Here is a 15,710-nt window from a genome sequence, read left to right on the forward strand (position 1 = left end):
TTCAAACTAAATGAAGCAACAAAAACACAAAGAAAAGATATATAAAACGGTAATGAAAGACAAAGGGAGTTTTTCCTCAGCACAGAACTTAAAAAAAGAAAAGTAATGTTACAAAGTCAAATTTGGTTCAAAATTTCCATCTACAAGTTACAACCAATCCCACCTGTCGTTCTTCTTCAAGACGTATTCTCTCCTCTTCTTTCCGCCTTTCCTCCTCTCTCTTTGACTCAAGTTTTTTCCGTTCTTCTCGCTCTGCTTCTTCAGCCTAAAAAAAAAAAAGCAAGCCAAGACTTATTCTTCCTGAATATATACAATTTTTAATTTCATATTGTGATACCGTGGAGGGGTTTCTTACTATCTTCCTGGATGCATGTTCAGAAAGAATAAAGAAACAAACCAATTTAAAAAGTTGTTACCAATTAACTTTTTTTCCCCTAGATCCTTAGAATATTCAACATTGTGATAATTTTATAAATTACCCCTCTGAAGACTCTTTCTCAATAAGGTTCTTCAAGCTTGGTATGTGCATATGAGCTTATTACTACAGTGATACTATAAAATGCCACGACACAATATTACTTTTCTCCTCACTTGAAATTTAGTTAGAATGGCCTTGGGGGGGAAGTGGTGGTGGTGGGGAAGTACGGGCGAAATACAACCTATGTAAAGCTCTGCAAATACATTCAAGCTTTATGAATTAACCTGGGCAGAACCTAATTAAAAAAAAAAAGTAACTGTATGGGTCTCTTCATTTTACAATTTTTTACCAAAACTAGCAGAGAAACTGTTGCAAAAGGGGAAAAAATTAAAGAGTGTTTAATGTATTGTTTACAGATCTTTTTTAAATTGTTCTTCAGTCTCTTAAGTATACTTAAATTTGAATATATTAAGAATATATTAAGACAACAAGCAGAAGACATTCTCACAGAGGATTTGCGGCTTTGAATGTTTAAGCGCAAAAGGCCCAACCAAGGAATTTATCTATCTAAAAGCGAAAATAACAATCAGCATTTTTAAAATGAAACAAAGGATTCCTCGCTCCACCAACCAGTGCTTATCTAGCTTCATTCAATTTTGCTCAGATTCTCCACAAAAATCAAAGCTAATTACATAGAGTGAATATGGAAAGTTACGATAAAATGCTTAAAGTACAGAGTGAGTGAGAAAAGGATTCTAATGAGTCTCTATATATCATGTTTGCTTGTATCAACTGCCCTGACAGAGGGCATGCTACTGCAGGATAAAGCAGAGACGTTTGCCCTGCATTTAAATCTCAGGCTACATTAAAATTCGAGATGGGATTTCCTGGCTTTATTTGGACCCTCTACACATTAGAAACTTCAGTAGTTTTATTAAACCACTCTTTTTTTATAAGATGTGTCATGTCCACTTTGCACTTCAGGTTCGGTTATGCAAAGCCTGTTTCACAGTTGCATCTACTTCTTGCAAGTCCATGTTTCAAGTTACAGAAAAATACCAATTTTGGGAAAAAAAAAGAAAAAAGAAAGAAAAGAAAAAAAGGCTAACTATTAAAAAGAATTAAAGCATAACACTGCAGTCATCCATAAGCATGGTTCAGAAAGTAAATTGCAAAAGCTTTTTGCTTCCCTGCAATTAATAGCAACTTGCTGGACAAAACTGAAAATGTAACGGTATTTAAATGGGTAATTTTACACACAGATTTAAGAAACTGAGTAACTGAAAAGCTACAGTATGCTCACTCTGTATGCTTGGTCTGCTTTAAGGACCAAACTCCAACCAAAATATGACTTTATCACAGACTTTGGTGGATTACAGGGTCTGTTTTTCACCTTCCTCCTATCCAAGAAAACAGTAAACACCGCTAAATGTGGACAAACTCAAATTTTTTTTCCAACTTTGAGAGCACATGAAGCACTACTCAGATCTGCCCACGGTTTTGGTTGCAGCATTGTAACAATAGTCTGCTCTGCATCCACTGCAACGGGCTTCTGGAAACAGCTCGTCAGCTCCAGGTCTTGTCTGATGCAGCAGTAGAGACCACAGAGCATGTTTTTCATATACCTCAGGCAAAATAAAAGCGTACACTAAGCTAAACTAATGCCATGTGTGCTTGAGTGTACTTTTACGGGGAGACAGGGTACAGAGATTCAGCTGCAAGTTAGTGGAAACAGCCAATACAAATCATTAAAGAGTTTAAGCCCTCTTTCCTCCCCACGAGGATCCCGGAGAACACAACTGAAAGACAAGTGAGGGAACAACACTTTCCATGACCCTCTGGGGATGAGACACAAAAGGCTGAACTAACATTTTTAAAACAAAAACAAAGCAGTTGCAATGACCACACTGCTTCTGCCTCTCTGGAGTGTCAGTCATCACCTGCTCTTTGCTGACTACTGCTATTCAGGCTCTGCTCTGGATTTTATACGTGGCAGGAAATGCTTACCTCTCTCTGCGCTTTTCTGGCTTGTTTCTCTTCTAATTTCCTCTGTTTCTTTGCTCCGATTTTCCCAGACACCTGAAATTCTGGCACCTCTTCACCATCATCTTCTTCTGCAACATTGTGTTAAAGAGTAAACAAAGAGACCTTTAAATCATCTGCGAAAAGTCCACTCAAAAACTTCACTGTTTACAAAGAAAGAAGCAGCAGATGAAAAGGAGACACACACGTTCTGGACAAGACTTAATAGATGGAAAAAGGCAAGAAAAAAAAATCGCAGGGGAATGCCAAAGCCACAGAGTAAAAGTAACAAGGCAAACACACACACTGCAGTGAGGTCAGAAATAAAAAATTATTTGATCTTTTGAAGGAAAGCTCTTCATAAACATTTCCTGCTTTCCACAATTAAGAATATACCTTCTATTATATATATATATATATATATATATATAGTGACAATTGTTACTGCATTTTTACTACTTAACACCCAGGTGCAGAGACTTTCTTCCCAGTTACCTTTAAGCTTAGCACAACAGACATCCTTTTTAAGACTGGAATTCACAAGGGTGCTATTCATCCCGTAGGTCTAGCCTCATGCACCTAGCACCACCCTATATAGCCAACCTTTAAGGGAGCAAAAAAATCCCTGCAATGGAAATCTTGGGCTTGATCTCTTTATACTTTAAAAGCACAACAAACCTATAGGTAAATCATTCACTGTTGTACAACATACCTGGTTGCTTATAAAGATGATTCGTGCAGGTCTAGAATATGAAAGTGTCGTATGCTCAGTGTGCAAATGTACGTATATCTCTGTTCACCCAGAGGCTAACACAAAAGAGCTTTTAAAGACTGCCACTTCCCCACCACCACCACACACAGCATGAATCACTCTATTCACCAATCTAAATTAGTCCTTGATCCTACAACGTAAGTACTGTGGGATTGACCTTAACACTCTAGGAGAGATCATCAGCTCCATGAAACTGTGATAGAGGTCCATGCCTTCAAAGCAGGCAGCAGGATCACAATGCAACATCTTCACTATGTGGGTCCCCCGTATCGTGTGAAGTCATTTATATTTTGAGCATCCGTAGTGCTGTTTTTCATGCTGATCTTCAGATCTTCAGAAGTCAGCTGGGTAATCTGAGGAACAGCACAGCCATCTCCAGTGATCCTTCCTGATACTCAGTGTTTATTTGGGGAAGGCAGGGGAAGTTTTTCTCAGAGCCAAGTGATTATTTCAAGCTTTAGACCTCGTCACTGAAGGCGAGGTGGGTGGGGGAATCCTCACATCACTTGAGAGCCCTCAGTTTTCAAGGGGCAAAGGCTAACAAGAAGAAAAAGCCCCTCGTGTTTTTAAAGCCAATTTCATGAGGGCCTCCGAGAGCTGAACCTGGAGACAACTGTCACGGTCACAAGACTTGGTCGGGTAATCCTGGCAGGAGGGTGTTTTTAGTAGGGAGCTCTCCCCAGAGAGCATGGCTCCCTTTTTTGGTTACCCAAAGCTGCTGCTGTTAAGGAAATATAAGGATGAACGATACTTACCCTTCTTTTACACATAGAATTAGGTTTGAAACACTTCTGTTTTACTAATTCCAATACGCGGTATGGTACTATGGTTAAGCCACCGAGACACATCATCAGAAACAAATGTAATTGAGAGCTGTGTAGGTGGCTCTCAAATAATTCAACTGTTTTCAGGATATGGAAGTTAATACGAGGCAGGCTTGCTAGCTTGGGCTTCAGAGAAACACCAATATCTGGTTACTGAGATGTTCAAAAGGGTTCCCCCTTCCTCCCCCACAATAGGGGCATTCAAGACTTTACACAGTGGCTTCTGCAATTTTACTGAACCTTAAAATAAATATATGTATTTTAAATACTGCGTCAAGGGGAGTTCCAAACACAACAGGTGAGCGACCAAGCATTAGAAGTTATTGCTCCTCATTCACAGTTCAATATGAGCATTATTCTTTAGGAAATTATTTCTGGAAAACACCACTAAGACATAAAACACTATATATGACACTATTCAACCTGAATTCCTGAGTGCTTCTCAGATTTTATCTATATTAACAGTACCTGAGCGAGAGGTCAGACAGAAGTCTAGCAAGGCTTTTAAAACATTTTTCCAGGCCTGGATCAAACATGCCTTTGTTCAGTAACACTTTTCTTTCCTCCACTTTGAAGCATCTGATGTGATCCCGTAAGTCCCACTTCCTCAAAGCTTTTTCTAGCGCGTGTAGTTACACATAACAAAAGACAGACACTGGTGCGTTTTTAAGCCCATGATTCAGCAGATCATTAAAGGTTAACAATGTGCTAAACCTGGCTGCAATTAATATGTGCTAAATAAACTTAAATATGCTGACAAGAATCTAAGTGCACAGTGAAGGGGTTTGCTGAATCCACTAGTTGTTACAGCAGAAGAATAGCTGCACCAAAAGCAAATGGATGCTGCACACAGCAAGTTTTTTTTTTTTTTTTTTTTTTTTTTTAACATAAAGAGCCTATCGTTTCAGCAGCTTCTAACAATCACTTTTCACATACTTATGGTTGGCAACAGCAGTAGATCTGTCAGGGGTCAGTCCACAAGAATGTGCACTCCATCTGCACATGTGCTTCAGATCTGATGCAAGACACATTCAGTTAATTGTGCTCGCATGTTTTGAAAGCCATTTATTACCACCCAGAGCGCTAGGTTTGGCTGGTCAGTGTATACACTCAGTTGGGAAAGCTAACAACATAAGACAACATCATGCAGTTGAAGCTGAAAACGTATTTTTGTTTGAAGGCTAATCTTCTGTGGTGCTCTATACAGTTCATCGGATGTCTTCATATGTGGTAGTTCTGGGATACACATAGGGGTGGTGGCAGAGCAGGAAATAAGGGAGCAGTAAGTACTCCAAACTTGATGTGAGCAGTTTTTCAGTAATGACTTTCCCTAACTCTCATAGTGCCACAGGACAAAAACCACCCTGCTCCCACTGCATGATACAGTGCTGATGAGGAACCTCAGGGCACACAGGAACTTCTTCACCTGAACTGCTTGGATATGAGATGTGGGGACCCCTTCTAATTACAGTCACAACCTTATCAAGCTGTTCTAACCTCTCTCTACAGTGTTCAATACAGCTATACCATCATTTCCAGAGCTTGCAAAGCATTCCCACTAGGTTCCAGATCCAGGCACGAGACAGAAGAAATGGTCCGACTTAGAGGGATGCTTTCACACCACTTTTAACATTTCTTGCTTTGCACGAATATGAGTTTTGCCCAGCTAGCCAGCTGAGAAGTAGTTTCAGGGAACCCTAGCTTTTCCTTAATGTTTTGAATGTATTGAGAGGCAGGACAAGAGGGAACAGAGTTAATGGTCACACAGGAAATGTTTGAATCTCTTGAAATCCACAAGGTACATTTAAAAAATACTCCAAATATCAACAGAAAAGAAAACATACTGGAGTACTGATGTCTGTATCAGGACAGGAACTTACTGGATAGCATGCACAGAACATACAAAGACTCCAAATGAAATGAAAAGAATACATCATATTTTTGGTTGCCTTGAGACCTATATCAGAGGCTCTGTCCTGTCTCTTAGTGAAATTTGAAATGGAAGGAAATGGATTCCCATCCATGAAAAAGGACACAAGTAGCATGTGTGGCTACTCACACAATGTTCTTCAGGCACTGCATGCTGTTTTATTTATGATCTATACAGCACCTAACAAAAGGAGCAAGAGAGGGGTGAAGATGCCAGGCTTGCTGCAAAGCAAACAGTTCATGCTGACAGCAGAAGACATATGCATGTAATTAACATTGAATAGATGCATGACATCAGCCACTGGAAAGGAATCGGTCCACCATATGGAAAGGTGTGGGCATTCGTGAGTAACAGAGCACTGCAGTGGTACAGTCATAACAAGCTGCTTTTTTTTTTAAATAAAACTATTTGGTAGCTATCCAGTTTAGGAACCAAATGAGACATCAACTTATTAATCTGTAGCCACAAAATCAGCCTACACCTAGGACAGAAAAAGGACACTAAACAAAGGACATTAGCCCCTTTGAGAAGTCAAACCACTCGAAGTTCTCTTGAATACAGCCACATGGCATAACTGAGAAACCACACACCTACCTCTTCTACACACCATCTGTGCTTGAAATGTCTCAAGGGCAGACATATATCATGGATACCCTGATAATATTAATGTCGCTTTCTATATGAATAGTAGCAAGTCAAAATTAACTTTTGATTCACTAGTTAGGATATTAGTAGTCATGGAGACAAAGTTTAACTGCACTAGAAAGGTTTTCCTACTGATGAAACATTACACATTTCAATTACTGCATGCATACAGTTCTATTACCACCTGCTTCACAGGAACACCAAGAGACCACGTAAGTGTTTATAAGTTTACCAGACCTTTTAGTACATCACTACTTCCAGACCTTTTAGTACATCAGAGTACGGGGAGATGCAATATTACATCAGAGGCAGATTGACTGATCAGGAAAATATGATGCCTCTTATTTCAGTAAATTTCAGCACAAACACATTCTTCCCATTAAGCTATATACAGCATTCATTACTGAATGGAGATACAAGCTAAAATTATTACTTTGAATATTTTTTTCCAAAACATATACAAAATGTTCATGCAAGATCTTTTCAGATGCAAGTTATGAACGCTAAGTTTAGATGCTACACAAGCCAGTACTGGGCATTTTAGCATAGCCAATTATTATATTCTTTGAGCTTTTAAAGACTTTCTTTTGGTTTTCTGCTTTCTTCTTCAACAGTGATTCAGACAAGGGAAAACAAGATTCTGATCTCCAAATCATGCCAAGCAAAAAAGAAAGGAACTTGGGATTTAATTTATGTGGGACTTCTAAAATACCCTCCTCATACTTTATTTTACAAGCTAGAGGCTACCCAGGGTGGTGCTAAACAGCCTGTCAAAAGTTGCTGGCTTTATCATTATCGATTCTATGGAAATAAAGCCATTTAAGTTTAACCCAGTTTTCACTGTACTGTGTGTTGCTGCACCTGTGCTGAGATGCACAGGGGTAGCAGCTCAAAGAAGAGGTTGAGATATTTAACCTTTTTGAGTCATACTGTTGCCAAAAGCAGAGAAGCTGCCGTTTGTTCTGGCTAGGAATAAAGGTTGTTGTCAAAATCAGATTATTTCTTTAATGCAATCCATACTTTTTTCAGTTAAAAAAATGAAAACATAATCAAACCACAAAAAAATCCCAGTTTTTATAGCACAGGAAAGAATTGAACAAATCAGATAGGTGGTTTGTGCGTATGATGTGGAAGCGAGCCCCTTTCAAAAATAAGTCCGTGAAGCACTTCCCTAGGACCATGTACTGGGCTGCTTAGGCTCTCTGGGCATTTCCTTCTCTCATGCCGTTTCTGCTTGCTTCCTTCTCAGGCTAGCTCAGCCTCACCCACAATACCCACCAAAGCCTCCCACCCACAGGGTTGCCCAGTGGTCTCTGTTTTGTTTGATGGTTTGGAGATTGCCATCAGTGCTTGGAGAAGTTTGTTTCTTTCTAACTGCTCTAAATCACGATGCGGTGACACCCACCAGCTTCAACAGACAAGTATGTTCTTTTTTCCTCCATGGACAACAGCAAGTTTTTGGTCTAAGGTATAACTCAGGGTGACAGAAAACTTGGATTAAAAAACCTGTGTCCCACTCACCGGCTGACTGAACAACCCTGAATACGGCACTTCATGTGTGCATGCCTGCTTCTCTCCCTCTGCAAATTCTTTATATTGCATGCCCAGGCAGATGGGCTCTCTCATGACATGTTTGTACAAAGTCACTGTCAGAAATAACGTATAACAATTCTTCAGGCAAAGAAGTATTTCCCTCAGATCACCATCTGCATTATTCTTACTACAGTAGGATCAAGAGGGCCCAACCATACTTGCTGTTATAAGTTCCTTTAAGCTTCTTGATGTGAATTTACAGTTTCCAAACCTTTAGGCAAACACTGGTCTGGCTAGGTAACTTTCTGCTCCAAAGAGCAAAAAAATGTAGCATCAAGAGAACTATCCACTTCATTGCTGAGCTCTCTCCAGTGCTCAAGGCACAGTGAGCAACTTCGGAAGTACAAGCTGAGAACTGAACAATTGCTTTTTCTGCACACAACCAGCAACAAGTAAAAGCTCTTGACTAAGCCTCCTTACAGGCATCCAAAGACGATCAGAGTCCAAGTGGATGCACTCAGGCCATCAGTCAGGCAAAAATGAGAGCTGATAACAACCTCCTCAGTCAGCAAACAAACAGGGTCTGGAATTAGGAAATGGCTAATGGTATTTATTGACACTGCTCCACGCTGTGAACTATCCAGAACCTGACTCCAATTTATCCCCCCCGCCCCTCCACTGCTTGTTTTGGCCTCTCCTACCCCAAATGATCAATGCCCAAAATCCACACATATTCATGTCTTATTATAAGTTTATTTCTGTCTTTGCTGTAGCTAACCCCACAAAGCCACTTCTGGCTGGGCTGGATTTGAATTATGATCCAATGAGGCTAACTAAGTCTGCTAGCTGGGATATCAGAAGCAACCTAACCACCTGAACACAGAGCTCTCCTTCCAAACCCATTCCCTTAGGGAAAGGCATAAGCACCACACTAAGATGTGCAAAGCAAATGTCCTCCAAGGAACACAGACTTGAACAACAGTTGGCTCAATTGCATTGGGCTGCATGAAAGACAGCAGTGTTACAACAAGGATTAAGATGGGCAACATCAACCAACCAAACACACTTTGCTAAGCTGGCGTGGAAGTCCCGTCGGTGGAACACGGCTCAGTGGTCTCACTCATTTTGAGAATCACTTTGTCACCAGAGAAAAATATGTTCCCAGCAAACTTTGGTCATAACAGTCTATTATTAGATGTCGATACTCTCATAAGAGATGACCTCCTTTGAGTACTCAACTAACCACTGAAAAACATTACTCAGCCAAACCGAGCCAGTGTAGGCACCTGGCTAGCGAGCCTGCCCCCACAGCACAGCGCAGCCCACATGGAACTCATGAATAAGGAACCTATATTTGCAGTGTGGGTTACAATTCTAGTAGGAAACTCAAGGCATTTAGTGCTTTGACCTTTATTTTTTGTCTTTGCCAATCTGCAAACAGTTCAGGTGTCCTATCCCACCCCACCCGAGTTACAGGAAGAAATTACAACTTGACTTAGCTCCACTTACTAAGTGGAGATTTGAATCTTCAAAACAATCATTTACTATGCTCGTTTATACTAAATGTCTCCTCCTTCCCCATACTTGCAAGTAAGAAAGATTTAAGATTTCAACTAGTTGACTGTGAGAACTTGCAAAGATGAAAAATTTAGCTGGCTATACAAAAGTGCCAACTAAAAGCTACCAAGAATTCTGATCTTGGAGCCACAGAGTTACTTTTATTTTTATTCTTTTTTTGGTATTCTACAAGCGATTTTAATACTGGCACAATACAGCAACTTAGCACAGGCAGCAGAAGCTATAGGCTACTAATTTGATCCTTGAAGCTTTCTCATTCTGGAATTGAAATCTGATTGTTAGATGGAAAAAAGAAAACCTTCATGCTAACCACAACTCCAAAGCCTGCAAGAGTTACTTTGAGCCTGTTTCCTAAAGTCAGCAGAACTGGCTCTCGGCAGGAAGAATATTTTGGTGATAATAAAAGTTCCTACCTGACCCCATTTCTAGGTCCATCAGTGTAACATATGGACCAGGCATCCTCGTGCTCTTCCTGACTTCAGTGCTAGAAATCTTGAAGTGATGGGTTTTGTGTTATGCCTGCTCTAATCTGTGGAAGAAGCCAGAGTGGCATAGAACAGGATCAGATAGCTTTGTCCAAAGCTAAGTACAGGCCCAGAGTGGAAACTCTGCACACAGAACAAAAAGTTACTTTAACAACAACAGTCAAAAATCCATTTCAGTTGTGGGTGTTCAGAATGATTCCAAAGCAGAACATTTACAAGGCTAGACTGAAGAAAGCAGACTCTCTCGCTTTCAGTGTTTCTGCACTGCCAAGTAACAGCTCCTGACCGGGTGTCCCAGTCGGTCCTGGATCACTATGATTGTACCTCAGCGCATGTATTCTGGGCTCTCTTTTCAAGCGAGTCAACTAATTTTTATAACACAAAACTCTGCTGTGGTGCTGAGGATAGCTTGCTATTATAACTGGAAGTGGTAATTAACAAAACTGCCCCATATTGGAATGACACAGAGAAAATGAATGTGGCCCTGCATGAGGGAGAGAAATCCAAGAACTGTTTCCATGCCAGCGTTGGCTCTGCATAGTCCTTGAAGGCCTTGTAGCCTGTAATACGCCACATACCCTCACACTGGGCCCCAACATATGTAATATATATCCCAGTTTCTTGCTTAAGAAAAACAACACCACAGCAGGCTCATAGACGTCACATCACTTCCCACAGGAAAAATTACATCTCAGTGCCAAGAGGGACTATGTGGAGCTCAGAGAAGAGCCAGACCAAAGGCTCTGTAGTGTGGACACAGTCAGCCCATGTCAGAGGGGGCTAATCCCAAGCAGTGTGGCCATCAGTCATTCTGTACCTCTATGCTTGGGAGCTAGAAACAGATGCTTCTCTCCACAGCTATACTGCTAGAGCCTTTATGTGCTCTCCAAAGGCTGTAGTGTTACTGCTGTGTACCAGCTGCTTTAGCACTTGGAAAGACCATCCCAGAGAATGAACAAAAAAGCAACACATAGATGCACAAAGCAAAAGAAACACAAAAGAGAGCAAGAAGTTGTCTCAACTTGGAAAAAAAAAAGGCAGAAATATCATTTCAAAGAAAACTTCATGCAAGAGCAACAGTGCTGTATCTGACGTACAGTAAGCAGCAAAAGAATTATTTATAAAGCCCAATGACATGGATTCTTCCACTGCTACAGTCACAAACTAAGATAAGCAGTTTGCTTTGACAGCTTCACTTTTGTCCTTTGGCATTCATACTTTTGAAGTCTGGAGTCTAAAGGGAAAAGATTTTTAGATTTCATTTTCTTTCCAGGATGTTCTCGCATGAAAATAAATAACCAAAGTTGAAAAGTTCAGGCCTGTCAATTTTCCATTTGAGAAACTGTTCAACATAATTAGCTTGGATAGCACATTTACCTGCCAGTGTGAGCACAAAATGCCTTCTACAAACTGCAAGACAAGAAAAGCTAGGAAAGTACAATTATCCCCAAACCAAGGCATCACACAGCTGTTTACTCACTGTCTCTTAACAACTGCAGACCAAAAACATCACCTTGATCTCCACTGTAAACTCAAGTGGAAAAAGGTTCACTTTTATCAATACTTAACATGAACACTGAACGCTTAACCTATAATCTGTGAGTGAGAGAAATCCAGTTAGGAGAATCATACTGATATCATCTTTGAAGAGCAATAGAGACAACAAGGTGTGAAGTTTCACCAGAACAGGCAGTGGGGCTTGTGGGTGTAGAAAGGAGTTATTTATCACCATTTTCATGTCTATAACCATACCGCAAAAATGTAGTTATTAACTGTAGATCCAGAACAGGAACAGAGGACTCATGAACAACAACCTGCTTGCTGGTGCAAGACAAAATGCTGCAGTCTCTGTGCTGATCCCAAGCTAATCAGACTTGATTCTGGTCACTATCTGGACTGCTTCTCAAAAAAGAAAACTCCAGATGTTGTGGGGATTACACTGTGCAATTAGCACTTCCCACCAATTTGTAATAAACCAATACTTCACTACAGCTTTACATTTCGGTGTAAGGCGCTGGCTCTGTTTACTCAGATTTAACCTGCACAGCTAAGTAGGAAAAATAAAAGGCAGTTTCTAGGGAGAAAATAAAGAATATGTTCTGACACGCTGCTGGCACAGAAAATTGCCACAATCTACCACAGAAGGAGGTACATTTCAGTTCAAGGTAAGCAATATATAGAGTTGAGCAATAAAGTACTGAGAGAAGTTTGCAATAGTTGGACAGTCAGACCACAGACAAGCTGCAAATGATTCCCAGGCAGCTAAAATGAAAACTATTCTTCAGGAGCCAACTGCACTTCTTTACCAACCTTAATGTCTGCCAGTAAGGTCCACTTCAACATTTAGAATATGAACTGAATCAAATGTTACCTTCGGCCCAGTCTTCCGCCTGCTGTGCTCTCCTCTGGGCCATCATCCGATTTCCCATGTTCCTTCGTCGCCTGGGCATCCCATCCCCTCGTTCCTCAGTTTGGGGCCGAGGTCTGGCCACTGCTGCTGCCGCCGCCACATTTTGCTGGTGTTCCTCATCAGCTGCAAAAGGAAAACATACTCAGTGAGATATTCAACATCTCTGCTCTGCTGCAGTGGTCACTTTGTCAGTCAACTTTTGTAGTCAGAAGTACAATACTAGCGTGATTTTTCAAATGAGAGAGCGTGTCCTCATCCTCACATGTTTTTTTCCCTGTATGGCAGCAGCTATATGCAAGTTGCTTTCCAGTGAGTAAGCAGCATCTTGCTCTGGTACCTTCCCATCTGTACACAGTGCTTTGTGCAATGGAAGTTTCGTCTTGACAGCAGTCTCTTTGGCAACAGAGTATTGATCACCTTAAAGAAAAGCCTAATGCTATATGCTACTAATATTATTTACTGTACATTTCATCTGATATGACGGAGCCCCTTCACTTCAAAAAAAAACCCCACAAAAAACAAAGAAAAAACCCTACAACTGTCCAAAAATTCCCCTTACTTGATCCAAACAGATGATCTGTTTTTCCCTTAAACTAGAAAATATTTCCCTTTATCTGGTGAGACTGCCAGACCAGTCATTTCTGAGTTAGCAAAAGGCAGGGGCCCAGGAATATTTTTCTTCCCTTCTGAAGCATTCTGATTTTTTTGGTTTTGTACTTGTTTAATGTAGTAGATTCATCTGAACTCAAACTTGAGACCACATGTTTCAGAACAGAGTATGGAAATCTTTACACCTGAAACAAAACCTGAACAACAGTTAAGGACTACACATTATAGCATTTATGCATTCAATGTAACTCCACTCTACCATGCTGATTTAAACTGCATTTCTCTCACCACATGCATGTATAGAAGGCAAATGCCAGGGGAAGACAGACTGTCAAAGATGTATAACTTTTGCATCACATTGCAAAGTGTACACATGAACTCTCACCGCCATCCCCTCCGCATATGCTCAAGTTACCAGTTAAAATCTGACAGACAAGGAATATCATAACAGAGGAGCATCCAGGAGACAGCATGGGAGAAAATGACTGACTGGTGGGCTCATTTAGCAAGAACCACACACAAAGTTTCCCTCTGAGACCTCCATGCTCCTACTGCTACCCACTACAGTAGTTCTGCTGCAACGATCAGACAATGGAAAGACATCATCATCCTTGATACCTGCTTTGCATATTCCTCTGATAAGCATAACTCTGATATCTGTGTATGTTGTTACCTGCTCAATCCTGCAAAATGTTAACTGCCTTAATTCAACTAATCATTCAAGTGGTCTCATAGAAAACAGTGGAACTACTCATGTAGTTAAACTAAAGACATTTGTTTGTCCTTTGCTGGACTACCTGGTGTTCCAACAGGAACACAGAATGCTCTCCACACTGTACTAAGTCTCCAGCATCCTCTGATCCAACCAATTCCTTTCCAAAAAGCTACTGTTAGCATATCTAAGATCAGAAAACAAGATTCATTATGACTACATCTACGTGACGATCAAAGGTGTGCTCACAACTCATCTCTGTATATCTGAACTAGCTTCAAAGAAGCTGGCTTGGGTGCCGATAACAATACAGCTGCAACAGCACTGAGCTCAGTACAGGCTGCAAACCAGAGTAACCTGGATAAGTGTTTGGCCAGCAAAGGCATTATCAGTTCGGAATTGCTGCAACAAGGCCGTTAGCAGCACACGAGGAAGCTCTCAGCACTAACTGCAGCACAGACAACACACCATGACATTCTGAATTGACATTTTGCGCTATCACACTGCTGTTACGCTCTTGTTCTCATCCACTCCCTTTGGTCTCTGGACCAAAAAGAAGTCCCTAATATATTACAGAACGCAGGCTCTAGGGATCAGATCATTCTGCTGCTTCTTCAAGACTTGCCCAGCCTGATTTTTCAATGCTATAGAACAATGAGGGAAACATTATGCCTCAAAGGCATAATCAGCAAACTTGGGACACTATTAAATGCCAGAAATACTCTGGGGTAGAGTCTGCAAAAAGACATTTTATAGAAGTGCAATAGTTCTTTTAACAAACTCTTAAAATACCCCGCAGCTCAAACCTTAGCATCCTTTTGATCAAAAGTCTCAAAACATCTATCTCAGTAACTTTCAAAGGTGGTTCTGCATAGCATATCAGCTATGCAGCTCTAATGCTCATTCTGAGGCTTGTTTTTGGTTCCCATCTTCCTGTGAAACAGAGACCATTTTGCATTTCATGAAAGAGGAATCTATTTATAAGTTACACGTTCATTTCAAACCAAGGTGCTTAACTCTAATGGAGGCAGACGTGAGCCAAGCCATGTTTTCCTCAGTTTAATTCTCTCCAGAAGACTGTAATTCCCCAAAGTTGACCAGTGTTAAAGTGAGCTCAGAAAGTAGTACAAAACCTGCCAAACCTGTCTCATATAATGGCCGAACACGAGGTAGTTGTGAAAAGACAAGTATTGTCCAACATCTCCAAAACTCTGTCATTTTATACACAATACAGGACACCTAAACACTACAGATTGTCATTTAGCAGAAGCAGCCATGCTTTAATCCATTTTTTTCCCCCTCTGGCCTTCCATTCCCAAGGCATTCAACTGGACGGTAGTTTGAAAAATGTGAATATTGGTCCTTACATTTCTCCCTGTCCTTCACAAGGGGGAGGAGAAAAGAATTGTTTGTTTTTCCTGTAACACACTTGTACCTGGCTGTTCTTCAGGGTTCAATTATTTGTCTACAGGGCTCAGGAAACATCTGTTTCTTCCAGTACCTATAAAATCAGATGTGCTCTCTCCCCCTCCCCTCTGGAAGTATCGCAGATTGACTAGAGAGCACACATAGAATCTGAGGGGTGGGACTGGTGGTTTCGAATGATATAGCAAACACACTTTAAAACCTTGCTCTTAAAAACCTGCTTGCTCATATTCTTGGAAATGGACTGACTGTCAGATCTGAGGTCAAGAATAATTTTCTCTCAGGTCAGGGCCTGTGGTTTTTTTCCACCTCCTCCTGCAGCACAGGGCGTGGTTCGGCCGCTGCAA

At 40.8% G+C, this 15,710-nt stretch overlaps 1 protein-coding gene across 1 annotated transcript in view; it reads right to left on the reverse strand.

The window, feature by feature from the left end:
* Nucleotides 1-15,710, reverse strand: part of DDRGK1 (DDRGK domain containing 1) — a 40,900-nt gene that overhangs the window by 21,420 nt on the left and 3,770 nt on the right. Inside the window, exons 2-4 of the mRNA XM_064511641.1 lie at nucleotides 12,579-12,740; nucleotides 2,426-2,532; nucleotides 164-265 (exon numbers count right to left, since the gene is read on the reverse strand). Coding sequence (XP_064367711.1) covers nucleotides 164-265; nucleotides 2,426-2,532; nucleotides 12,579-12,740 — 371 coding nt within the window. The remainder of the gene's footprint in view (nucleotides 1-163; nucleotides 266-2,425; nucleotides 2,533-12,578; nucleotides 12,741-15,710) is intronic.

Source organism: Dromaius novaehollandiae, chromosome 4 (genome assembly GCF_036370855.1).
Source record: "Dromaius novaehollandiae isolate bDroNov1 chromosome 4, bDroNov1.hap1, whole genome shotgun sequence".
Lineage (NCBI taxonomy): Eukaryota > Metazoa > Chordata > Aves > Casuariiformes > Dromaiidae > Dromaius > Dromaius novaehollandiae.